Below are 27,824 nucleotides of genomic sequence, written 5' to 3' on the forward strand. Positions count from 1 at the left end.
GACAAATAAAGTTGGTGATCATGAAGTGCTCCTGAAGAGAAATTAATTGAATAGATCAGAAACACCAACATCATGCATTGTTTTCTATCTTGGAATAGTGACTCACTGAAATTATGCTGAAAACTCAAAAACGTAAACTCTAGAAAAATGTAAATATGTCATTTTAAATGGATGACCAAGAGCAAAAATAATGGTTTTTATGAGATTAAAGGATGTGACTATTTTTAACCTGTACAGCCTGATCAAAAGAAATCTTGTTCCAAGGAAATCAAGTTTCTTAGTGAGAAGTGGGTAATCCACTCCAGCCAATATTGGAATTAGAGAATGTCTGTACAATGCCAGAAATATGTTGTAGCGTGAATGCTGAAATTAAGTCCACATTGCTTCATGTGGCAATTTTAATCCATATTACAACTCACAGACTGAAGAACATTTGGTGTCTCACAATATCCCAGACAGGTTTTTGTCAAATGAAACGGTAGCTGAATTCATCCTAAATAGAAAAAAAAAAATGTAATTGCAAATAAATTACAATGCAAAGTATTTTGTGGTTAACTTACAACAAGACACTAGGTTTTGTTATTGCAAGTCTTAAATCATATTTTACGTCTTCTGGCATACCAGATAGAGTTTAGCATATGTATTTATCTACATTAAAGTCTTTGTTGAAATAGTACACACAGAAATTTGATGTAAACAAGTTAATTCATTTGTTAAAATAGTGCACAGAAGAATTTTGGTTCCATAGTGTGGAGTGGCAATGGATTTTTGATCTCAAACTTGCAGTTTAAAATCAATAGATTAGGGCTTTATGCGTACAACAATATTTTTAAATTATGCATTGTCTAACAGTAGAGTGGAGAATGCCATTAAAACAATCAAAAGGTTGATGAAAAGAGCTAAGGCAGATAAAGGTCCTTGCTTACCCCTGATAGACTGGAGAAACACTCCAACTGAAGGGCTTGGCTCTTCTCCAGTGCAAACACTAATGGAACAAAGAACCAAAATGTTATTTCCCTTTCCAAGTCAAGAATTATGGAAGGTGTTTTCGAAGGCTTGAAAGAAGTAAGAAGGGATTACAAAAGAGGAAAAGAACATTAACTAAAGCTAAATGAAGAAAATGTAACCATGATCAACAGACCAATAATCAGTGGGAAAAGCAGCATGTATCTGGTAGGTTGTTTCTGGATCTATAAAGTGAAGAGCATTAGGGAACAGTGTCAACATAATTGCAGGCAACTTGTGAAAACAAAGGAATGTCCTGATTGATCTTCAAGATGCCAAGTGGATATGGATGCTCACAGAAGCAAATTTTCAGTACTATATTACTAATGACTACCAACTGCTGCTGCTGAGAGCTAACTCAGGCAGGATACAGAGAAGGGCCCAAAAAGGGAAGACTGACTCAAATCCTGCAGTCATTTACCACCACAAGCTGAGGTAATTAAGAGGCCGACCCATCAAACTGACGTTGAAGTTAAAGGAGAAAGTTGTAATGTGAAACTGGGCTAGTTTTAATTTTAGAATGTTGAAATGTTCAGCTTCTTTTTTTTAAAAAAGAGATGTAATGACATCTACATGAGACCAATATCATCAATCGTTATATTTATGTCATCCCTACAGTTCCAGAGATCCTGGGTAAATACACAACAGGACTGAGCTAATTATCTCAGTTTTAAGAATGTGCTTTGTGACGCCTGGAAAATACTACAGGTGGAAAATATACTACTGAATATGCGGTGAATGGGAGGAAACATTGCTATAATCATCACCATCTTTATTCTGGTCTGGTTACATACGTTTTATATGGTTTATACAATCTCATTTTATACAGCAACTAAACACCACTTATAAAGCACTCAACACAGATTCAAGATGGGTTACCGATGAACCAGTGATAAATTGTGCTTTTCAGCATGTAAATATGCTAATAGCAAGAAAGCCCCTGTTTTGCTTAGGGATTAAAAGCAATTCCCAGTTTTTTAAAAAATTGAATAATGTGATTCGCATCTATGAACAATCTCAGGAACATAACTTATACCATAAACACCCAAGTAGTTTGGGTACAGCAGCATCGAACCGCCAATGCATTCATTGTTTGAAGAATACATCGATTGCACAGAGGAGTTGTAACAATTCGGACAGCAAGTGAGAGAGAGCAACATGGATGAAAATAACACTTTCTAAATAAGGTCCTAACACCTTTAAAAAAAAGTCACTACAGTATATCTAAAGTTCACAACAACTCCCTCATTAAATGGGTAACGACGATTTTGACTTGTGGCCATTGGTAAATGCGTGAGTTCAAATTGGTCATCCTGTTCCTAAAGCGAGTAACTTGGCGCTTACACACAGCTATTACCTCCAAACTCAGCGCAGTTGCTGGTTCTATGTGAGTCTGCCCAGCGGTGCTGTACACCATACCGATTCTGGACTAACAGCACTGTGACAGGTTAGGAACCGGTATTCACAAATCCATTTGCCGTATCAAACGTACAACATCAGAATGCCACCTTGTAATCATTGTCTGGAGTTGCAGGGAGACATTGGGTGGGGGGGTGGGGAGGGGGGTCGCGATGTCACCAGAGAGGCTTCTTTCCGAAGAGTTGAATTATTTGCGGGCTGGTGTTCGCGTGCTGGTCTAGTTGCGCTGGCTTATTGCCGAGTCATCATGTCAACTGTACTTAGTAACACTGATATACTGCTGCTTATTGTGAACATTTATTGAGCTCCATTGTAGGCACCTAGAGGCTCAAGCCTACTTCGTAGGATATCCGGCCGAGCAGACACCGTCAGTCACTTCTCCAGGCAAACTAATGCCAGGAGGTGCTCTGGTGGAACTGAAACGGTTCAATGGCCAATTTTAGGGGTTTTTGTTTTTACATCAGTTGAGCTTCAGTGAAATGAGTCTCCGCTCCTTCTTCCCTCTGGAGATTTTAGCTCCTTTGCTGGGGTGCAGCTCACCCAAGGCACCAGTGTCCGTCCGAGTGCCCCTAATACCTTTGTGAGCTGGTCAATAAATACAGAGCCGGGATGCTCGGGCAGATCCTGTCCATACACCAATGCTAGCCTGCCAGCCTGTGCCAATGCTGACTGATTCCCCCCTTCCTAGCACAAGGGAACTTGGAGGAACTCCTACTGCCCAGATCCATCCGCTTGAATGTCACCCCTGGCTGTTGGCAGCACCCTCGCCCTAGAGGCGGACAGTTGTGCATTCAAGTCCCAAACTCCAAAACTGGAGCACAAAAGTCAAGGCTGATACTCCAGTTCAGTACTGAGAGAGTCTTGCATTATTGGGTTGATACTTCAGTTCAGTACTGAGGGAGTGCAGCATTGTTGGGTTGATACTCCAGTTCAGTACTGAGGCAGTGCAGCATTGTTGGGCTGATACTCCAGTTCAGTACTGAGGCAGTGCAGCATTGTTGGGCTGATACTCCAGTTCAGTACTGAGGCAGTGCAGCATTGTTGGGCTGATACTCCAGTTCAGTACTGAGAGAGCCTTGCATTATTGGGTTGATACTTCAGTTCAGTACTGAGATGGTGCTGCATTTTTGGTCTGATGCTCCAGTTCAGTACTGAGGTAGCGCTGCATTATTGTACTGTTACTCCAGTTCAGCACTGAGAGAGTGCAGCATTGTTGGGCTGATACTCCAGTTCAGTACTGAGGGAGTGCAGCATTGTTGGGCTGATACTCCAGTTCAGTACTGAGGGAGTGCAGCATTGTCGGAAGTTGCACTCTTTTCCAACAGATATTAAACTGAGGCTTTGTATGTCCTCCCAGGTGCAAATGACCCCATGTCACTATTTTGAAGAAGAACCAAGGATCTACCCCTGGTGTCCTGGCCAATATTTATTTTTCACTCAAAATCACAAAACAATATCCTCTGGTCATGAACATAATGCTGTTTCTGGGAACTTGCTGTGCGCACATAGGCTGCCACGCTCCCTCATGACAACAACTACAAAATAAATACTTTCTCGGCTGTAAAGCGCTTGTGACGTCCTGGAGAGGGGAAAGGCCCTACATAAATGCAAGTCTTTTTTTAAACTAACTCGGCTCGGATCGCAGGAGGAAGCTAGGACCCAGCTTCTCGGTCTGCAGCAACTACGCACACAAACCAGTAGTTGAGGCTTTGGGCCTCTTTTTAAATTACCTATTTGTTCACCAGGTTCCCTTCTAGCGCTTTGGTTAGTATTTCAAACAGAAAGTTAGTATTTCACCCAGAAATGGGAGAATTAAGCAGAGAAATACTGTCCCTGGGAATCAATCAGGTAAAATGTCCAAGTGCACTCACTCACACCGACTCTCCGCTGCTAACCAAGCTGATCCTTGAGGGGAGAAATTGTTCCTTTTTTTAAAAAAAAAATACCTTTCGCTTTTGTATTTTTCTGTCATTTTGGCCCCATTTTCCGCAGCTACAGACTTATCCTAATATCTGAGCGCTCACCACCCTCTCACTCCATTCTCCTGCCACTTTTAATTGTGTCAGCCCCAGTTTCATTAGCCGGCGAGGTGGAAACTGTTGGGTTGTTGAGAGTTGTGAATGATCTGTTTCATGTGGCTTCTCTGTAACTGGCTACCTGCCCCTGGTCGTTAAACTGATAGCCTCAGTCTTCTGTCTCAGGACAAACTAATTCTCCAAACGTGTCCACGATTCTCCAAGACAGTTTATTTCACCGAATAAATTCGAAGTGTATGAATTGGACAACTGAATTATTTTCCTCTCCAAAAGGCGGAAAATTAATTTGATTTGTACTTTCCAAAGGGGGGGAAATATCCAGCTCAACAGGGAATTAGCACCGTCTTTAAAGACCATGTTGTTTTTAGAAACACTGTAGTCAAAATTAACTGACATAGGAACTTGTAAAATGCGTTGTTACTGCACCAAACACAACATTTGCCGACCGGATCTTCGTCTTAGTGCTATCGAAAAAAATGAAAGTGTGGGCTAGAATCTAGTGAGGTGAGGGGAATGGATGCCAAGTGATAACTGACCTCATCGGAGATGTCAGATAGTTTAAAGGGAGTCTGCATTCCGCGACTGAACACACTGAAGTTCACAACACACGCACACAAGCCACGACAGAGGTTCTGTTGCTGCAGTGTCTCTGGGAGGGAGCGGGTCAGGTACAAGTCAGTTTTGCCGTCCCATTTTCGATTGGGATAAACTCCTACTCAACCACTTATAACAGGGAGGAATTTGTTTATGCAGCAAATGCGCTATTATAGACACCCAGGCTTCCTGTCCCTGCCTTTGTGTAAAATACTTTCAGGTCTTTGGTCTGCCATTTTGCAAACCTTAAAAGTGAAATTGAAATTAGAAAGAGTGCGGACCCCAGCACTCATCATCTCACCTCCAGCTATTCGACATTTCTAGCACTTTCACTCCTTAAACTAGAAGCTATAATTAACCCCTGTTGATAGGTGGCTTAGACATATACACAGTCACATAGTTAGCTAAACATTGGCCTTTATATAATAGATATCTCGATACAAATTCATCGATAATGTTCCACTAACGCATTTCTAATTTAACATTAGTGTCAGAGCGACGTAAGGAAAAACGGGTATAAGAGATAAGATCTATTTGCTAAACAGAAGGATTATACTAAAGAACTGTCACATATCGGATGAAGTTTGAGTTGGGGAGAAAATCGAGCGAACAATTTGCATAAAAACATCGGTCTGGATTGCGTTTTAGGGGTGGAGTGAAGAGCAAAATAACAGCAAGTGTCATGTGCACAGATTACTGTACCAGTCCAGGCATGGGCTGATAGGTTTAATCACATGCCTAATGTAATCATCTCACCTATACATTTCCAGTCAACCAGAGTGTGTACATTTCATTCATTTACAGACATGTGCTCACATAGCAAGTGCAATAACACTCCCCAACTCCCTCAATTGCATATTCCGCCAAAGGACACTAGGTTGTTAATCCCCAGGTCAGATTTGAACAAACCAGCTGTTTATTTGGTTTCGGTTAGGAGATGGGTCACTCAAATGCAGATGTATTTTGCACAATTAAAAATAAACGGCGGTAGGAATTGAATTGCATATTTCAATAAGCGGTCCATGAAAAACAAATCTTGGAAAAAACAGATACACGGATCTCTACCCCCGCTATCCTAATGAGAAACTCTGTGGGCGCTTCTGGCTGAAGTTGAACTCACGGCAGTTAAAGCGAACGAGAGGAGGTGAACTTTCCCTCTCATTCCCTCCGGTCAATCCTGATTACACAGTTAGATTAAACAGATCCCTAACCCTCTTGCACTTCCACATGGACTTTCTCTAGAAGCTGACAGAGCAGACGTGCTCCTATATGATCGAGTCACTTCATTTCCTGGTTTCCAGCAACTTCACTCCAAACGGAAAAGTGGAAGGAAGGTTGTTTTTTCCCCCCCCCCCACTCAAGTCCAGTAAACATTTAACTCTGGAGAAAAAAAAACCCCGGTTGTCTGCGATCAGATCTGTGAAGCCGAGGGATCTGAAACTTCGAACCAAATTGTGCTGTGTGTGTGTGTGTGTGTGTGTGTGTTTTCCTGTCTCTCTCTCTCTCTCTCTGAACGGCTAAGAAATCGCAGGCGCTGCGTTGATGTCCAGATTCGCAACGTAATCACACTGAATGCCCCTTCATACCTCCGCGCAGACAGGATTTTCTGGTCCGCCCCCCCGCCCCGGATCAGTGCTGATGCTGTCTCACCCTGCGGTGCTCGCCAAACACACCGGCTGACTTCGGAGCTGTCCACGGATGGATTTTACACGTTTACCTCGCGAAGGGCGAAGGGGAGAGTGAGCGGGAGCAGAAAAAGAGGGAACCTCCTGATCGGCACTGAAGGGCGAGAGCTCCCGAGCAGTTTTCCTGGGTGTTGCGGAACCAGTTCCTTCAAGACTCGACCATCCCCATGTACTGGAAAAGTGAAACTCTGGCTCCTATGCCAGAGGGAAACAAGGTTCTATCTGAAGGAATCCCCGCCGAAAAGGTAAAAAAAAAACTTGGCTTTTACAGGGGAAGCAGAAAGACAGAGCGAGAAATGTTTGGACAGCTATGAGTGTAAGTGAATTGCGAGTTTTTGCTAACTTTCTGGTCAGCCCTTGAGCATTTTACATATAGAAAAGAAGCCGGCTGCAAAACCTCCTTCTGAATGGCTTAGAAATCGTTTAAATGAGGGCTAAGTATGTCCAAGTATCTCTCTGTAGTTTATCGCGGGATTTATTACAGGGAAGGAAAAGGGGTTTTCAAATATTAAAGGCGAATTGGGAGAATGAACACCTCAAACACAAGGATGAATTGAAAATCGATCGCTTTTCAAAACTAAACCTTCAGAGTATGGGGGTTGGGGGTGATGGATGTATAATAATAAATGGGCTATAGTAATGTCAGTGAGAATTGGGGAGCGAAAGACGCGGCAGAGTATTGCACTGTGGTGTTATGCCTGTATACATTTCAAATCAACTGTTTCGGTTTCAGTAGCGCCCATAACCATTTAAGTTCGAAGAATATATTCAAACAAGCACTTATTGCTTTTGAGCGCATTGGAAACAAAACGGATTGTAAAATGTATGATGCAATGTCAAGAAACTGTGTGCCAAAAAAACCTCTTAGATATGACTGCACTCCCAGACCTCGTGCAAGTTGTACCGTCTCCTTAAAATGCAACTAATAATCGAAAACGTGCCTTGTTTCCATTGAACTCAGCACTATAGATCCAAAAATTACTACCTTCCTTCTCAGCATCAGCTGGTTAAAAAGGAGGCATTTGCAATTGTAAATCTCGATCTGAAATTTAAAGGAGGGGGTGGTGGTGGAGGGGGGATGGGGGGTGGGGGGAAGAGGTCTTCTGAATAGAAAAAAAGCTTTCAGGCTGACCACTTCACACTCTCATCCCCCAGTCGTTCGTTCAAAAATATTAGATTTTTAATTACTGCCATTTAGGAAATCAAATTTCCAATTCTGTGGTGCCCGGATGCCTTATTGATTGACAGCTGTAATTGACACCCTGGTTGGCACTTATCTTCAGGATTTCATCCAGTTTCTAATTGCAGGTAGTTTATTTCTCTGCCTTGGATTGCACAGAAAGTGAGCGATTACTTCAAGAGCTCAGGGTTAAGTGGAGAAAAGATCGAATCAAAATTAAAATTGCTTCATTAAATGCCGTATTGTTGCATAGATTTAAATGCCCACTAGAAAAAATATTATTTATTATTTTAGGCTCATATATATATGTAAACGTCCAGTTCTTTTAAATACCTTTATAAGGCTGCTGCAGCAAGCATTGCATTCATGTTTGTGGTTCAAATTTTTCTTAAAGGTAATGTCACAGGACAGTCAGCATAAACAAGGCACATCGCGCTGTGTGGAAAACAACATTTCTCAGATCATGGTAAGTATGAGAACATTTAAGATGAACATGATTAGCCAGAACTTGTTTCATTCGCTCCAGGCTGACGATGCAGCTACGGGTTTGATTATTTATTTTCCCCCCGTGGTAAATCCTAAATCCATTTGAGGTTATAGGATCCCACTTGGATTGTTTGTGTCAATGTCAGAGATTAAACCATCGGCGTTTTTACAAGCCGGGCCGCCACGGTCAAACAATCAAAAGTTTGCAAACAAAAGAAGTGATGGTGAATAACAGACAATGTTAGCGGCGTGGCTTTTGTGTGTGTGTGTGTGTGTTCTCGTTTATTTCATACAGCTCTCTGCCGCTGCCAAGGAGGGAAAATATTTTAACGTTAAGAACGCTCTTACTTAATTTGGGGCTCTTAAAGCTGACCTGTATTTCCCCCGCATGAAATTGACATTTTAACGATATGCTGAAATTTACCTAAAATGAAAAGGTGTCATTTAAAAATAATCCATTGGATTTGAGCCCTCTCCGTGTGTGCTAGATTTTATAGGACAAAGAGGTACATATGTGGATGATAATTATTAACTGTTAGAGCGCTCCAGCTATATCGCCGTATAATACAGGAGCCATGATATATTTGTATTTTTAAAATGACAGGGATCAAAGTATGTACCAGTCAACGCAGCTGTCACGATGGAGTGCACATTGTTGGCTAAACTCATAATATTTAGATCCCTCGTAACAACCCGTGTCAAAGAATGCGTTTCCCTTCGAACTCCCCAGTGCAAAACAAACCTGATTAGCCTGTAGTGTTACATAGTGATGCATAAAATAGGGTTTTTTCTAAAAAAAAGTGACCAGACTCAAACCTTGGTATTTGCTGGGTGTTTAGCTAAATATTGCACGGTGCTAACTGTAACATGTAGGCAAACTTTGAATCCGTCGATAGAAAACCCAGACGTCGTAGCGAGAAAACTGTATTGGTTTCTGGACAGATAAGGTGTGGGTCCAATGCCGCACACTGATCGAGTTGGAAATTGGGGAAAATGCATGAATTCTCCCGACCGCCATTTTCAAATGAGGGTTAACAAAATCCGAAATTGATCACCAATAATTTTTGCTGGGCGCGTTTTCAGCGTTATAATCAACTCTGGTGCGACTAGTCTATAAAAGCCGACATTGTATACAAATAATATCAAGCCTTGCTCAGAGAGGTGTGCAGCTGGTTGGGTCTGAAATACGTGAAATACGTGTATTGGATAATGATTTATTTGACTGGAAACCGGCAGATCACCTGCATTTATCTGGTAAACTTTATTTCTTAATGTGAAAAGTTCATTTTTGTGAAATGCATCTTTTTTTAAAAATAAAATGCAACCCAATCTCATATTCGGCCTAACTTTGCAACTGATGCTGCCAGAAAATTGTTAATGGCAACAAACATTGATCGTTTTTCAAATTAAGGACATTTAAGCGGGGGAGGAGGCAGTGTTTTTTTTTAAAAACAAACTCGTTTAAGGACTCTAGAACGCATTTAATACTTTTCAGAGATATGCAGTTGGATTAAATGGATTCATTCTTTCCCCCCTATTGTCCTTTTCCACAGTCTCACTCTGATGGGGACACGTTGGGAACTAACGTGGAGAAAGATGAGATCCGATCTTCCCCGAGTCCTCCATCTACTCCCTCTATTTCATCTCCGCCTTCATCCTCTTACTCCATCACCTCGGCCGACAAAAACATCTGTGCCAGCTGTGGCTTAGAAATCCTAGATAAATATCTGTTGAAGGTGAGTGTTTTAATGAGAGGTCACAAGGGGGACAACGCCAGAGTAACATCGCGGTATCGATTCATCAGATACGCGCAATTCAAATAATGCGCGCTCACTCAATAAACAAATAGTCTTAAATCTCAGCTGAGTTAGAAAAGTAATGGGCACAGAGAGAGAGAGGAGAAACCGTGCCTTGAAGTGTTGGTCTTCTCTCATTAGCGGGACTAATGAAAATAGATGTGGCAGATTCAGATTACTCACTGCGTCAATTCCGATTTAATGTTGATATATCCTCCAGAGTTTGTTTTTTTTTTGCAAGAAATATAAAATGTATGTATTTTAAATGTACAGTTCAACAATGTGCCAACCCCTCCCCTCCCCCCCCACCAAACCTGACTATGCAATGTTGCGGTAAAGAGATGTACCCGTTAATTCCAGTGTTTTAAATAAACATAGTGAGGGATGGGAGCTCCCAAAGTTTGAAATGCAGCATCTAAAGGGGGGTATCAAAGCGCCGCGTTAAAAAGGATCAATGTAATACAGAAAGGCCCACTGCATAAACTGTCACTGAACGCGCCGGGTTAAAATTCTTGTCCAAAATTCCCAGTATCCCTGATGCTGATATTGGAGGTGTTCTGCACCTTGGGTAGATCGAGGTTTATGGAAAATAAGCCGAGGTTGAGCACTAATGAATGGGAATTAGAAAATAATACTCTGTACATTTACAATTTAGAAAGTGTGGAATATTGGTTGTTGGTTATTAAACTCCTTGTAAGTGGCAATACTAATCAGTCTGGACAGAAATATTGACTGAATCGAGCAACTTTTTTTATAAAATGAATTATTACTTTTATTACCCGAGCTCTAGCGAGAGGGAGGAGCTCACTAGATGTAAACTGCACATGCGGTTGTATCCGTTAGTGCACACACTCAACCCCGAGATCATCGCAATGTTGCCAAAATGCGATTTCAGCCGAACTGTTGGGGAAAGTGCCACACCAGCGGAACCATCCCGATTTCTGAGCTGTGACCGGCTGGTTTATTAGCTGGTTTTCTACAGATGCGTGTGTTTAATTAATGTCTGTGCGCAGCCATCATGAGTGGATACATCGCGTGTTGCTTTCGACCTTGATGACTGGAGTTGCTGTTAAACTTTGAAGTACTTCGAATTCAAAGTTCTATCGAATGCACCATTTTCAACGTTTTGACACTGTAAAGCAGATGAGGACGGATGAGGGCAGGGCGACGGGTGGAAAAAAATAATTGTTTAATGTCAAACTATGATCCAACTCTGCCGATTTCCCTTTAAAACAAAGCACTATATGGATATCCACATCCCCTCTGCATGAAGCCCTTGCAGAGTTTTGTTTTTGTCTGATGCATTAGGCACAACCACATGAATTTATCTGACGATTGTGACTCTCAGGGCCAAACCTCACTATTTTCCTCAGTAAATACTTATGTTTCGCATTCAGAGGCAGGTCCATCTTAACCGATTGACTCATGGATCTGCAGAAAATGGCTTCATAAGCAACATTAGGTGTTCAAGTAACTTAATTAAAATTTAATCCTTCGATATTTAGGACCTTATGAAATATTCCTTATATCTGAGGCACCAAGGCGATCTCGTTATTTATCCATTATACGTTACAAATACGTTATGATGATTTGCGTCATGTTTAATATATATATAAAACCACAAGCGCAAAGTAAAGCCGATTATTCTACTTTGCGCTTTCAGCATAATCGACAAACCCATGATGCTGAATAAGAAATTCTCAATTGAATTATATACATGGTACAGCTAAAAGATATAATCAGGAAGTAATACCAATGCCCGCATCTGACATTTCTGGATGTATTTCAGTGCAAACAGAACACTGCATTTCTGGATGATGTTACACTATCATCACACTCCCTGGTTCTAAAATAGCTCAGGCAAAATACACAAGTTCCATCGGAATTACATTCTAAACAGGTTAATCATGAATGTAACACTTATTGCGCATTCGGATGTGTCCAGGTTAAGTGACTGAAGTGTTTAATGTGACTCTTTGTGACAGTTGATGGATTTGGTGTGTTACATTGCAGGTGAATAACCTGATCTGGCACGTTCGTTGTTTGGTATGTTCAGTCTGCAGGACCTCCCTACGCAGACATACCAGCTGTTACATTAAAAACAAAGAAATTTTCTGCAAAGTGGATTATTTCAGGTAAGAACCTACGTTCCCTTGGGAATCTAGATGGTTGTTTCCTTTCCCGCTTGGTGAAGGCTCTTAAAGTGAGTCAAGCTTCTCTTTAAGATGAAAAGCATGGACGAGTCCGCTTTAGGGAGGACAGAGTGAAATATTCGGATACGGCGTCTTAATAGTTCATCATCAACATTTGAAGCACTTTTAAAGATAATATTTTTTTGAGCTACAGGATCTTTATTAAACCGACCTTTCATCAGTGAAAGTTGTAATTTAAAAAAAAATGATGTCAGCACTGTGTGTGTGTGTGTGTGTGTGTGTTGGTGGGTGTCCGTGTCTGTGAGGGTTTTAAATAGGTCCTTCCAACAAATCACTGAAGCAGATCGCATGCCTCAGATATCCGGACAGGTGATCACAGTCCGACCTTCACAGAATGGTGTGGATTTGAAAGTTGACAGAAAGTTTCAAAGCTCCAACCACCAGATCAAAAATGCCCTCAGGTCTCATCCGAAACCAGTGTCCACGTTAAAACTCCGCGTATGGACCAAAGTACCGAACATGTCATCCACCACCCCCCCTCCACAACTTGTATTACCGTTTTAGTTTTCACCCGTCCTGAATACCTTTCAGCTTCTTAGCAATTGCCTGATGTTTTGTTCATTAAATTCCGCTTTCTTTCACCTAACTGTGCGATTCATTTAGACAATGTCATGAAAATAATCTCCACTCCTTCCATGATGTGCAATGTAGGTAATGTAATTATGAGAGAGGAACAGAAAGACCTTTGTGTCCGCTTTTTTGAGGCCGGCATGGGTATTGTGTGCCACACTGAAACATTTTACAAGGTCAGAATTTTCCATTTTTTTTCCCAGAACTGGGGAAATTATACTGCCCCTTTTTATTAATCAACTTGTCAATTTAACTTCCCTTTGTAATTTAAATTCCCAACCAGTCCCTACTCAGAATGCGATTATTTGGATTGAATCCGGATTGCCAGTGCTATACAAAAACAGAATTACCTGGCTTGCCAGCGCTATGTTGCACTGCTGCCCTCACTTCTCAAAGAGGCTCGTGGGGTGTGTTGCATCTTAGAGAAACAAATTGAAATATCACTGCAAAATAATACAATCTAGCTCAGCCTGGGCACGGACGAATGATTGATTTCGAGTTAGAGGTATTCTGCAAAAGGGTGTGCAAGATTTTCAGACCATTCCAGAGCTTTTTCGTAGAAGTGTTGATGATGTCTCAGGATTCAGTCTTTAGATCAAACCCTGTGTGATATCAACTGAAAGTAACGCGGAGCCCTCCGCACTGTGGGGATCTAGTCACTGGGATGTATTGGATTGCTCTGCAGTACAGTTAATATCCATTTCAGGGGTGAAGACACGGATGAATCATTTGCAGGAATTCTGACCGGAAGTAGATTTCGCCTTATCTTGCTGATAGTTAATACATAAATTCACAAAGCGAAAGGTATGACTCGAATTTTCTTTGCGCTATTAATGCCCCAAATGGGAGGCATTTCTCCAGCTTGCACGTCAATCTGTCCGCTAGGAAGTACCAGGGATAATCGATATGAAACCATGCAAGTGTTGTTTGGAGCCGCATCTGAGTTTGTTACCAGTAATTGTGTCTGTCCAGCAAGAAGTATTTATATTTCACATGTGTTTTATGTGAGTTTTACATGCTGCAAATTATAGTGGAAGAAATGTTGTGCACGTTTGGAGTTGCATCAAAAATATGGACCGACAATTTGACCAAACCACCAGTAAAATGATCCTATCATATCTTAGTTATTTCATTGCTGCGAATCTTATATCTTGATTTTGCGCTCTGTTAATGAACAACATTTTAGCTTCGAGCAAGTATGTTTTACAGATATATAATGGCATATGGCACATGCTGTGGGAGCCTGATAAATGAATTCTCTTAAAATTTCGAACATAGTTGGACTTATCAGAGCTATCATATTCAAACAATGCTTTCGAGGTGAATTAAAATAGTTAATACCGCCCCCCCCACCCCCCCCACCACCCAAAAAGTCTAGATCCCTCCCATATTATGTCTGTGCCTGTGTGTGTGTGTGTTTGTGTTTGTGTGTATAATCGTCAAATTTATGTCCCTTCATTTACTTCCTGCAGTCCGTTCTGCTGAGGAGTTAAGTCTCACACATTCATGTTTTTTATCCGTTAAAGTTGACTTATTCATATTCACAAGAGCTGAATATGTGAATCAGTTCTGAATTCTGAATCAGTAACATTTAAGGTGCAGATATAGAATTTCATGCCTTAGGGCACTGGGTATTGGTAGAACTCTAAAAAGATTCTAAAATGATTTAAAAGGTTTGAAAATCTATTTTACGTTTATTGCACTTTGTAATAAACTACTGTTATTTTTTTTTACTTTAAAATAAAACTGGAAGCCAATTACCGAGTCTTTCAATTAGTCACATAGAAATTGAGCCTGCAAAACGGAATGACTTTCAAACAGGCCCAATTTATCACAGTGTATCCGATAAAAATAGGGCTCGGTTTACCAACCGTTTTTATATAATTCATAGCGTGAAACAAATAAAACCATACGCTAGAACAACACTGTATTCTGGATGCTTATTGAAGTAAGTGGACTTATTCCACAAGCCAACTCCGTGTGTATGGGGTCAGAGTGGGGAATTAACTCGCACCTTGTGGACCTTCCCGCTCCTTTAAAGAGGCAGTTTTCAAAAACAAATGCCACCAATATAGGTGTTGACATTTGACATGCTGGCCATCCAATCGGTGTTTCCAGGGGACCCTAAACTGGGAATAATTGAAAGCAGTGCAATAAATTGCCAAGGGTGGTGGTAATTATGTGCTTGAGCACCGCATTTAGCATCTGGGCGCGTAAATAACCATGTCTGAGTGACCTTTGTCATGAAGAAATATGAATATTTTCCATGTGCAGCAGTAAGTTGATTTGGACTGTTTTCTTATTTTCCATAACACCGACGGTGGGGAGAAGAGAGAGCAATGGCAACGCTGTTGGCTGTTGTGCTCATTAACAAACATGCTGGATTCGGGATAAGGGGTGGTACATACTGGGCGAGCTGCTTCAGGGTCACTGCTGTGGGAGCTCTCAACAGATCACGGCTTAAAACCTTGTTTTTTTTCCCCCCGAAAATAAGTGTATGGGGTTGACCTTTAGCAGGCGATGTGAGGGTTTGTGCAGGGCACAACCGGCTATGAAGATCTAAGAAAGACCTACAGAGTTGGGGAGTGTGATGAGCTTAACGTGCGATTTCTATAGTGATCTCAGTGCAGCTCTATATTTCACCCATTCTGTGGGTGGGATCCCTTTAACACTGCGCCGACCTTTTACAAAACCGTGTAATCCATTGTAATCAAATTAACCAGGAAACATCGTTAGAAACTCCGAACGGTTCAAGATTGGAATAATTGCTGGTCAAAGACCACTGAAAATAAAACAATTTGGATGTTTATAGTTTAATTTACAACAATACACTTCAAACAGTACTTCCTATGTGGCGAAGCGCTTTGGGATGCCCTCAAGTCGTGAAAGGAGCTATATAAATGCAAGTTTTTTCTAAAAAAAAACTTACAGCTCTATAAAATATCAATACACAAGAGAGAGGTACCCCTAATCAGACTGGTGTAATTACCTGCCCAAATATAAGGACCAATTCATATGTCGGCTGGGCTGTATTAACGTTACTGCTGCCTATGTGCGCGCTGTGAGTGTGAATTCGCAGACAGAATAGGAAAGCTTGTGTCTGGACACTCTGTGCGAATGGACTTTGTGGTGGGGCTGCGGAATATTGAGGAGGGACGTTGCTTTTTTTGCATCATCTATCCTGCGCAGTGACACAGGGGCTGCACTTACATCATGGCTAACATAGCATAGCGGTATCATCTCTCTGCAGTTCATTCCTGAAGCACGCTCACACTCAGGGTGCTAGTGTTTAGGGGATTAAATGTCGAACAGATCGGAGGAGGCAAATCAAGAGCTTCCGACAGTGCCATAAAATACAAGGGCGAAAGCGGCTATGTCTGTCAACTGAAACTCCAAGGTTGTGGTAAAGTTATCAACTCCCTCCCAACATTGTTATTTTACACAATTATAAACAAATGCCGCTTTTATTTAGGAAAACAAACTTGCCCTTGGAGCCAGAGAATAAGATGTATTAGCAAGTTGGCCGTACCGTGACATAAGCAAAATCACATTACTGTAAAATAAAATGTTAGCAAGCAAGCAAGACCGTACTGTTATCCAGTTATTCGCTGTATTTCGGTTTAAGTGGAGCATTGTGATTGGCACCTTCTGAATCCTCTTATCTGAGTGACAAAACTCGTTCCTATTAATGAAAACAATCGTGAACATTTTCAATGATACTATTCCCCCCTCGCTTTGTGGGCATGAGAGATTTGTGTTGCGTGTCTAAACACAGGCAGATCTTCAGCCGCGTGTTCCGGGAACTCTAGCACGAGTCAATAACTGTTCCCTTAGCAACCATCCTGGCACCAAAGCACTAAAGAATCCAATTAAAATGGTTACTGCAATTACACAATTAACGATTTCATGTCATTACATCACTAGGTGCCACTTAGTGCATCCACCTTTCTTACTGGTTCTTTTTTTATTAATCCTGGTCTGTTCGTCGCATAAGCAGAAAAGATGTTGGGAATCCATTGAATAGTTTTTTTTTCTACAGGCGAGGCAAGCTGTAGTGTATTGTAGCCTTTATTAGGCACGGTGTGTTACCAGTGTGTTGGCCTGTCCTCCTCACCTTGCAGGATTAAAATCTCAAAACACTTTCAGCTGGAAACAGAAACAGAAGAAGCAGGAGATATTCAGCGGGTCAGTTAGCATCTATGGAGAAACAGAGGGCGGTCAGTGTAAAACTCTTCCTCAGGACTCTCAGTTGATTGAGTTGGGCTCAAATATCAAGGAAACCAAAACATTACAATTGAGCCCAGTGTTCTTAGGCGAGGGAATATAATAAAAACACCTGGTTTCCCACCTCTGGATGGCTAACCAGTGACTTAGCTGGAAGCAGCGTATGTTGTGGTCGCACATCCCACGTCTAGGCTGAAAGTCTTGATTGGAAGGTCTAAAGGTCCTAAACAAAAAGGTTGTATTATTCCAATAAAATGAATTAGATAATCTGATGGACCTGCTTTGACTTGTATTTTAAAGTAAAGCTAACCAAGTGATTTATGAGCTAGGCAGGGAACCTCGTTAATAATATCACCTACTGACTTCTAAGTACCCACAGTAATATCCTGTTGTATGGGCATTGCCTGAACGGTTCCAAGTTTCCCCTGTGGCTTTAAGATAAAAACGCCATGTCTGAGCTGTGTATAGAGCAGAAAGGCCACAGGGGAGATTAGAAACAGCGCTAGTTGTGATATCCTATTCACAACTAACTCGGACAGAGAATGAGACCAGCATTGCTAAAATAGTACTCCAGCAAGACATCCTTAGTGGTGAGGCTGGTAACATATCTCAATTAATTAATTAAATAATTTTAAAAATGCCGTGTCAGTTTACATTCCATAGAAATTAATTAGTAGGTGGCTGACTTATTTTCAGAGTTGTGTCATTCACGGACTGTGACAATCATAGCAGAGCCTTTAGAATAAAGAACATTAACAGAGACCAAGTAACTGTTCGCAGGATATATGTTTGGATTTTTTTTTGTGAATTTTAATTGAAAGCTGGTGACCCATATTAGTATTGGGTAATCGCAAATAAGATATTTATATTTATATATATAGAGTAAAGTTTCCTCCCCACTACATGAAATGCAATTTCAGAAAAACATTTCCTACTCTATAGTAATTTCTTAATTTCTCACACCAGCTGGCTTTTTGCTGTGGAACCAACTTGATATTACCCAAATTCATTTCATATCGGACCCTTGCAGCCCACAAACAGAGGTGACATTCATCCCATCTGTTTGGGTCGGATTTGAACACAGCTGCCAGAGTTGTGAAGGTTGGGTCTAACTACGTCATGCAGCCCACTTGACTGCGCTTTTGTTTGACATGCATTCAAACTGTAAACGCTGCAGAGATTGACCATCAAGAACATTTCTGTTGCTTCATTTGATATAGGCCTAGAATCCCACCCTAGCACACCACACTCCACTTTGATGTCATTGTAACTGGTGTTCTTCTGCCTTTTCTGGTGTTGGGCATATACACTATACCCCGATTCAAAGTGAGATGAATCCTCATTCAACTCAGTTTTCTGATCCTGTTTCTTTATAGTTAGGTAAAGCATTAATGAGCCCAAAATCAATGGTGCTTTGGAACGAAGGTCTGAATAGTATCAGTTATGAAGTTTCAGAAATGCTTTAAAATGAACAGTGTTAGGCATATTCTTTTTAAAGGTAGACATTGTTGAGGAGGTACTTTGCTCCTTGACTTTCCATTCCTTATTTTCAATATTTATTTTGACATATTCTTTTTTTAAAAAAAAAGCCATGTTTATAACATGATATATTAAAATATATAGTATGTTGTGGTAGTGAGTGAGCTTTGGGTTGTGGATGACTCTGGAAATTGATTCCTGGAAGTGGTATTGTTATTAGTTTGCACTGTTGTGTTGATCTGCTGTTTCAGAACTTCGTGGGTTTTGGTTGTGTTACTAGAACTTTGAAAGTTAACCTATTCAAATGGTTAGATTGTGCTCTAGATGTTTGGCTGTATGAGCTGCATGGAATTTTGCATGGGCAAAGTTGTTGACTGACACAAACTGATATATGAAGAGAAGACAACATGATTTAAGATGACAGTGACCTCAATATGTTTTAATGTAGGTTAAAACAGGTGCTACAACTGGTAGATAAACCCTCTCATTTTATTACTTCAGCCTATTTATAATTAATCCTGTTTATAAATATGAAAAACAATCTCTAATATTGCCAATCTCATTATCGTTCTGATTAAACTGGGCTCTCACTTAAGAATCAGCAGCTGTGTTTCCCAGTCTGGGCGCCCAAAGTGTGCTTGCCATTCTCGCAACAACTTCCACAAGTAATTTATGTGTGATCAGCTAAATTTCAAAGCCTAATACTTTCAATTATTTTCTTGGAGTTTTAATTTCATACAGATACAGGATTATATAATATTGCAGGAGGCAGGCTTGCTTAACTTAAGGCAAAATTAAAAATAAAAGAGTGCATTAGTTGGTTAGATATTTTTCCTTAAAATTCTTTGTTCTGAATCTTGTGATTGTGTGGCTTATTAACAGATTTTGACGGATCACCATTTAACCTTGTTAGTGTACAGGGCATTCTTAAATTTTGTCAAATATACTGATATATAAATCACATTACTGCGCCTATGACGCAAGGATTGTTCCTTTTATGCCAAACATTCAATCCTTGAATTCTAATGCTTAAAAATAAATTAAAACCTGTTTAAATTACTGGACAAATGAGCAGTATGATTTTTTTAAAATTAGAGGTTTCTGAAGTACTGGTCAAAAGTTACACACCCCAAGGCCACGGCTAAACTATCTTGGTTCCAGTATATGCATCACCTCACAGCCAGCCAAAAGCATCAAATTATTCTCCAAAAGCACTTTGCAACAGAATCGTACTAAGATATTAAAAATGTATACGGATGTAATTATCTAATGCTGAAACAAAATTAAGCATGGAAAAGGGACACACTTTTTGATTACAAAAGTAATATTGCACCATAAATGTAATGATGCATGAGAGTCTCTCCCAATAAAACTTTATAACATTGAGTGCTCTTGATGCTGTTAGAAAAATATCTCCATGTTATGGATGAAGTTCACATGTACATGGAAGTTCCAGCTGACAAACCCCATTGCCCATTATGGAGTTACCATGAGCACTCGGATTCTTATCATACAGATGCAAGCGCCTCACATCATAAGGAAAATACTGTTGTCCATGGTTCACATGAAGCCGGTTAATCAAGTTCCCTGCCTCATGTTAAAAATGGAACTGATATGTCTTGAAAATATTATTCTACAGTATTGTGATTGGAAGACATACCTTGATCACAGAAGAATGAATAATCATAATGTATACTTTTTCACATTTCTTAAACTGCTCTGGGAATCAATTGCTGCCAGAAATTCATGTGTGAGAAATTCCATGAGAAACTACACATGACATAAAAGATCTTGCTGTTCTACATAATAATATTTCTGGATTCTGAATTGAAGTAATTCTGACAGTCTATTCCTATTGTGCTGTTCAAAACACAGTTAGAATGAGCAAATGTAATACTCAATATGGCATCATTACCCCAGGTATTGTGTCTGCTTAGCCTAACTTACACTTTTCAGCACCTCCTACTTATGGAAGTATTTATTTTGCCTCGTCTTTCCTACTACTGATGATCTTCTGTCTTTTACAACTACATTTGGGGATCCCATATACACTACCTCCTGATTTCCATCTTTTATACTTCTTAATTTTGGTTGTTCCCTGACCAATGGACCTTGAGCCTTCACCTTGACTTTCCAATTAATACAAACTATAATATCTAGTGCAATAAATCACACATTTTTATACCTTTTAAACAAAGTGGAGCATCTGATAGGCAGTTTAGCTTAGGCTTTTACCACGATAGTAACTTTGAAAACATATGTTTAAGTAGTTACCCGGATGTAAACTGAGACATCAATCAAAGTCTTGAGTCCAATAAAAGCAGTGAAAGGGCAGATTGCACACAGGAAAATAAACTGAAGCCAAGCAGTTGGCTCTAACGTTGCTGCATAATTGGTGTTGCAGCCAAAGTTGGTACCTTCTTGGCTTCAGACATGGGGTCTCTTTACCGACCAAGTTAAGTTTCACAAGTGACTGATGAATGTGTGATACTGACTGAATGCCCACAAGGCAATACTTTACCAATTATAGTCTGAAAACTGCAGCCAAGATAAGATTTTTTTTAACATTCACGTAACACCAGAATTATGGAAATAAATAATTTTCCTTTAATACTGAAGTCACAGTGGAATATTGACAACCCATATCAATTCTCTTGACTTTTAAAAAATCCATTAAAATCAATTTTGAAACATAAATTAAACAACATACATCTGTTCAAACAGACCACTGGATCGATCTCCTTGTGACTGGTAGCAGATAATAGGACACAAAGGTTCTTCAAAGTATTAAACTATTCTGTAACCTCAGTTCAGGTGTAGTTTGAACTGCAATGTCAATATTTTTAAATACAAACTATATTATACTCGTGCAGGAAATTTTACTTTGTGGATTTAGAGAATGTTTTAAAGTAAAAAATATTTATTACAGCAACTATTTGGGACACAAATTTATATATGGTTTAACCTGGCAAGATTCTAAAATAATAACATCATAATCCAGCAAAAAAAAGCACAGCTAATTGAGATAACATGATCAGAACACTAGCCACTCCCGAAACCAAGTTTTTAACATTTTAAAAATACATAGTTTGAGTAACAGAATGCTTTTATAAATCAGAAATTCATCAAATTAGATAAATTAAGCAAAGCTTGAAAATATACGAGTTATCAAAGTTAGACTGGATGAGGAAAGTAAAAGTGATCCACAATCAGTAATCATCGAATGCTACTGCAATAGATTTTTTAAAAATCAGTGTGTGTGTTACATCTCCACTGAAGTGGAGGCTAGGCTATATCTCTGATAGTCAGCAGTGCCTCACAAGCTATGCTTTATGTGATGATGCAATGACACTCAGTAAAGACACTCATCAGCCTAATTATGTTTAGGTATTAGTAACCCTAAACTATATTTTGACATTTTGATGAGTCAATTTGGCAATATTCTATTTTTGTATATTAGCCTAGGCTGTTAATACTTTTAGCTGGTTTGCAGTACATCCATCAGCAATCAATGATTTTATGAAGCAAATTAACAGGCTGCCCGTAATCTCAAAATAGTAATAATGGTAGAGAACATGGTTAAAATACATGTGACTGAAGATTCAGGAAAAGCATTAGGATATTCTGGTTGAATTGAAATTTAGTCTTGCAATTTAAATGTCTTTCATTCTCTATTTGAAATTTTCTTCCTACTGCACTGATTGTTGTTCATCTTAGAAAAATTATAAATTCATTCAAACTTAATTCTTTCACAATCAAATTTAGACTTGCACAATTAAACCTTTTAAAGAGAAAAATGATTCAATGGAATTGTCAGGTAGTAAATATTATAAAGGAATGCATTAAATATTTATCAATGACTCTGAGATATCCATTGTTAATGTAATTAAATGGTTTAAAATGCTGTGTTTGAGGCAGTTTGGAGTAGACATCCTACGTAGCCTTGACTCTGATGCCATGAAGCTCCAATTTGTGACTAAGTGAAAATAGGCAACAGCTCCCACTCATCATTTCATGGAGTGCAACTTTGTAACCGGGCGTTGTGAATTCGGATTTTAAATCATTGAACTTGTGGAAAATAATTTCAAGAGACACAAGCAGGAGGAGCTTGCAAGAGGTGTAGAAAACTTCTGTTGGTGTGAATATATCCTTTACCACACCTGTTTGCAATGCCTCTTGTGCCAGAGTTACTGCATCAGAGCTGCACGTCACAGAGCATCAGTTGTGGGGTTCATGCTTTGTGTTGACAAGTTTCCCTGTAGCAGCTGTCCCATCAGTGAGGTGCATTCAAAGATTGGTGGTGCCAATGTGAATTTTTAAGAAGTTCCAAGAAAATGTTGGAAACTATAGTTAAAGGATAATCTTAGACTGCATGACTGCAGCAGGAATTAGCGTCTTCTAGGCAACCATTCATCTTCATTTTATTGAATGGTTAATATAAACGTTTAATGATTTATGTAATGTCAAAAAATAAATTCAATAAATAATTAAAAGAAAAAATAAGAAAAGTGTAGATTTTTATAGTGCCTTTCAGGACCTCAAAAGTCCCAAAATGCTTCACAGTCAGTGAAATGAATTGAATTGTAATCAGTGTTGTTAGGTAGGAAAAGCAAAGTGATAATGACCAGATAACCTGTTTTTCCTCTGATCTTGATGGAGGGGTAAATGTTAACCAGGACAACAGTAAGGACTCCTTTGCTCTTCTTGAAAATAGTGCCATGGGACCTTTTATATCTGAGAGGGCAGGCAGGGCCTCAATTTTGTGACTCATCTGAAAGGTGGCCCCTCCAGCAGTGCAGCTCTCCCTCAGTACCGCATTGAACTGTGAGACGAGAGTTTTGCGCTCAAACCTCCGGAGTGGGACTTGAATCTCAACCTTTTGACACAGAGGTGAGAGTGCTACCACCAAGCCATAGCAGACACATAACTGGTACTTGAGCAGAATTGTTCTATCTCCCCTCCCTCGCATCACCCTCATCTTTGAGTATGTAAGTGGTGACTTCATAAAATATATTTGATAATGGTAAACTGTATTTAATAATCCAGTGCCAAAATGTAATTAAACTTTGTTACGGTCTGAGTTCTTAATGGAGGTTATATTCATCATCTGGGATTTACTGCTTTAATACAGTACTTACAGATGTGTTTTGGCAATGTAAGAGGAAGCCTGGTTTATCACTTTTCTGACTATAAATCTGCAGCATTGGCAGTTAAATAAATGTGTCCTTACCTTAAAAGAAATAAACTCTCCAGACTGTAAGCTAAGGATATGCTCACTGTAATCATTCTGGCAAATTTCTAAAAATACTCTCCATTGTTACAAATGTTGATTTTTGAAAATAACTTGAATTCCTATTTGTTTTGATTGATAGGAAAAATTGCAACAATAACAAGTTCTGGCTTCTATTACCCTTTAAAGACTGATTTCCTTTTTTTAGTTTGTGAGAAACTATTATGTTTCCCATCGCATATTGCTTCCTGCAATAATATTCTGCATGAACATAAGATTGAATGGAACTGAACCGATTGAGACCGAAGTACAGAGCAAACATATGTCGTCTTGTTGGGGCTGTAAACTTTACATTATAGCCTTAGAATATTCTATGGTTTAAAGACTTACCAGCGCACTAACATTCTTCCCCTCAAAAGACAGTCAACCCCTAATGTTGTGCTTCATGAATATCTGCACTTTACTTAAATAAAGATATTGACTGAACTTTACTGTCCATAATAGCATTTTGGGACATATATGAGTGATACACAAGCTGCTATAGAAATGCAGACCCACGAGATAGGTGCCGGAGTATAAGTGAGTGTGCATATTCAGTTGAGAACAGGATTAGCACCATCTGTGAAGCTTATTGCAGTCAAACAACCTGTTGACACTAATTGAGGTACTCAAGGACTGCAGGAATCCACTGGACTATGCCCAGCATGGATCAGCACTTGTGGGAGGTGGTAAGGGGTGGGCAGATCAGGGAGGGTTTGGTGGGGCAAGGCAAGTTTGAAAATTGGGATGGGGAGAAGGTGTCATAAAATAACAGTTAACATAACATAAAATAATAGTTACAAATTGTGTTGTATTCACAAGATGCTCCTATTTACTTGACAAGCTCTATATGGACCCATTTGGAAGGTGCTGTGGCAGCACCTGGGTCAAGGGGAGGAGATGTTATTGTAAAATGGTAATTATGTTTCTGTTCAATGTATTTTTTTTCTGGACAGTTTGGCAGGGAAACTCCATTTAAGTCTCTGCCTTTAGCCAAAACAAAGCGGCAGTACATATTTCTAAGATGGCACATTAATGCTAGCAATTTGTTAAAGTACACAATGAATGTGTAAGAATGGTGTTGTCTTGGTCCCCAGCAGGCATGTGGTGAGAGCAGTTAAACTGAAAAAGCACCACTTCCAATGAAAACAGATATCGCAAAATCAAAGCAATTACCAATGTTTAAAGGACAATTGCACCCAAATTACAAGCATGGAGAGGCTGAAGGGTCACTGTCCAATTGGGTTTTGTTTGTCCAATTGAGTGCAGCTACTGGTAGTAGGATCTGAAAATTTGTCCTGTTGGATTCTAAGACAAGTCATAACATTTTACTGTTCTTCTACACCTGTCAGTTCATTTTCTGTTTAGTGAGCCAAAATACTTTGTTTAAATAAGTATACTTTGTTACTCTTACATAATCATATGAGATCACAAATAATTTTTATTTATTATTTAAACTAAATTAGAAGAAATTGAAATTGCAATACAACACTTTGCCTTTCACAATAAACGAGGTGTTAGCACTTTTTGTAAAAGGACATTCTAGAAGTAAAGCCTAAAGGCACTCCTTCAATCTTAAAATCTCCAATTTTAATAGAACATCAACTTTTTTTAGGCGCATAAGTAAAAATGACTGATAATTTCTCAATCTAACCGCAGATATGCAAAGAAAGAGAAAAACAGTCAAGAGAACAAAAGAAAAATGACAGAGGGCTATTTATTTAACAGTCATTAAATGCTGTGTCTTTATCCAGATTAATTATGTAATCGTCACTGAATATTAATTGCTTTGTTACTACATGTGCACAAAATGCAAACTGTCTTGGAAATTACAGGCTATAGTCAAAATATTACTTTGTTGTCTGGTAAGACTTGTATTTATTTCAACAATGCATAAAATGTGCCTTAAACTTTACTGTGGAAAGATTATAAAGTTGTGTATATGTGGACCACCAAATTAAATACTGGAAAGTGGTATATCAGCTTTTAGAAATTAAGTGGTAAAAGTGGTCAGTGAAATCTCAGCTTGGCAGCTTCAGGCTGGTCCAATTTTTCTGCTTTTCTTGGCCCACATCTCCGATCCCATGGGTCCTGATCTCATATCCCATAGCCCTCATCCGTGATTTCATATCCTCAGTCTGCTCCTTCTGCCTGCCTTGTGAAAATTAAATAATCAAGCACCATCCCTCTCAATAAGTTTATATATTTATGCAATGGATCTACTGATGTGCTACGATGTAATAAAAGTTGACTCTCTGATTTAAATGCTATAACACAAATGCTAAGAGTTACAAACATCCTGCCTTTTGAAAATCCATCATGCGCTGACACTTAATAACTTTGTTTGATATACTTTTCAATCAAATCCACGTGTGCCACCAATGATCACCAGATTACAGCTGGTGGAATTGGAGAACAGCAAAAGAAAGAGAGAGCCTCAGCACTGGAATATAGTGTTGACCTTAGATTGAGACTTCAGCTTCTAAAATGATCATCAATCCCACAAAGTAACGGCACAACTCAAACTGTTTAGCAACGTAAATGTAGGACAGTTGTATGTCCTGAGATTCAGCACCGAAAGAGTTAAGAGTTGGCTTGTAAAGATAAAGCAGTTACTCGCTCTCATGCCTGGGAGAGATGATTAATACCGTCATGGCATTTCTCACACAAATAAACACAAATCCATGAAAAATAACCTCTGCAGGTTGTGTTATAAACACCTTATTGCACGGTCTGGCCTTTGCTTCTCTTGGCTCGTCCTCCCAAACTACAGCCTTGTTCCTGAATCTCAAAACTTGTGCAGTACTGTAACTGAGATCGTGGAGTTGCCGTGAACACGAGGCTATTGATCGTCAACCTTTGGGGAGGGTGGGGGGGGGGGGGGTGCGCGGTCGGTGGGGGGTGGAATCCTTAGTGGGATTCATGATCAAAAAGAAAACCGGATCACCAACATACTCAAACATATGAAACTATTTTGAAAAATGTGCTGCATTTAAAATGTGTCACAGTGTTACACCATAAGAGTGACACTCCACTCCAAATGAGTAACGCTTGAGACGACTGATTATGATGTGTGAGTAGGAAAGAGGGAACATGTCTCTTCTAGAAAAATATCATTCCAAAGTTGTAGGAAAGTAACTTTTACAAAGTGTAACTCGATCTTTTTTAGAGTGGGGTGGGGAGCACACCATTGCTCCAATCTGTTATCCAGCGGTGAAGGCAGTCTCTTTCTGAAACCCTGAGCAGGCCCCTAGTTTAAGATCGAGTCATAGGATGATTACCAAATTCACTAAAGCAGGTATGCCTTCAGCTGTTTCTAATGGTATGAATTAATGTTGGGGGCATGCGGGACCAGACTTCTTTAATTACTTTTTCATTATATATCATGCTCAAAAACTCGCAATATTTTAGACCACCCACAATTAAAGGTTCATTTCCTGACATTTTATGATACATGACTTCAGCTACGCAACTGAGACCTAATTGTATTTTCTGATGTATTGTTTCCTCTTTTTCAGCCGGTTTGGCACGAAGTGCGCCCGCTGTGGCAGGCAGATCTACGCCAGCGACTGGGTACGGAGAGCACGGGGTAATGCCTACCACCTGGCATGCTTTGCTTGTTTCTCCTGTAAGAGGCAGCTCTCCACAGGGGAGGAGTTTGGGCTGGTCGAAGAAAAAGTGCTGTGTAGGATCCACTATGACACCATGTTGGAAAACCTCAAGCAAGCAGCAGAGAATGGTAATTATAGTGAGATTGTTAATCCAATGCATTTATGTGCTGCTTGTGCCCTCAAAACTGCAAAGAAATGCAACACATGTTATTTCCTTTATCCAGTCAAATGCTACAACATATGCAGTCAGGAAATAT

The 27,824-nt window shown here is 39.7% G+C and overlaps 1 protein-coding gene and 1 long non-coding RNA gene across 4 annotated transcripts in view; one reads left to right on the top strand and one right to left on the bottom strand.

The window, feature by feature from the left end:
* The window catches only part of LOC144685408 (uncharacterized), a 1,061,419-nt gene that overhangs the window by 114,820 nt on the left and 918,775 nt on the right, over positions 1-27,824 (bottom strand). The gene's annotated exons all lie outside the window — the stretch shown is intronic.
* lhx6a (LIM homeobox 6a) overlaps positions 6,612-27,824 on the top strand; it is a 51,876-nt gene continuing 30,663 nt past the window's right edge. For 2 of the 3 annotated variants that reach the window (XM_078549815.1, XM_078549817.1), the window contains exons 1-5: positions 6,612-6,984; positions 8,314-8,385; positions 9,959-10,141; positions 12,215-12,336; positions 27,475-27,695. In XM_078549815.1, coding sequence (XP_078405941.1) covers positions 6,907-6,984; positions 8,314-8,385; positions 9,959-10,141; positions 12,215-12,336; positions 27,475-27,695 — 676 coding nt within the window. In that variant the 5' untranslated portion in view covers positions 6,612-6,906. The remainder of the gene's footprint in view (positions 6,985-8,313; positions 8,386-9,958; positions 10,142-12,214; positions 12,337-27,474; positions 27,696-27,824) is intronic. The other variant, XM_078549816.1, reaches the window with a different exon arrangement.

The sequence above is a fragment of the Cetorhinus maximus genome, chromosome 10 (assembly GCF_964194155.1).
Source record: "Cetorhinus maximus chromosome 10, sCetMax3.hap1.1, whole genome shotgun sequence".
Lineage (NCBI taxonomy): Eukaryota > Metazoa > Chordata > Chondrichthyes > Lamniformes > Cetorhinidae > Cetorhinus > Cetorhinus maximus.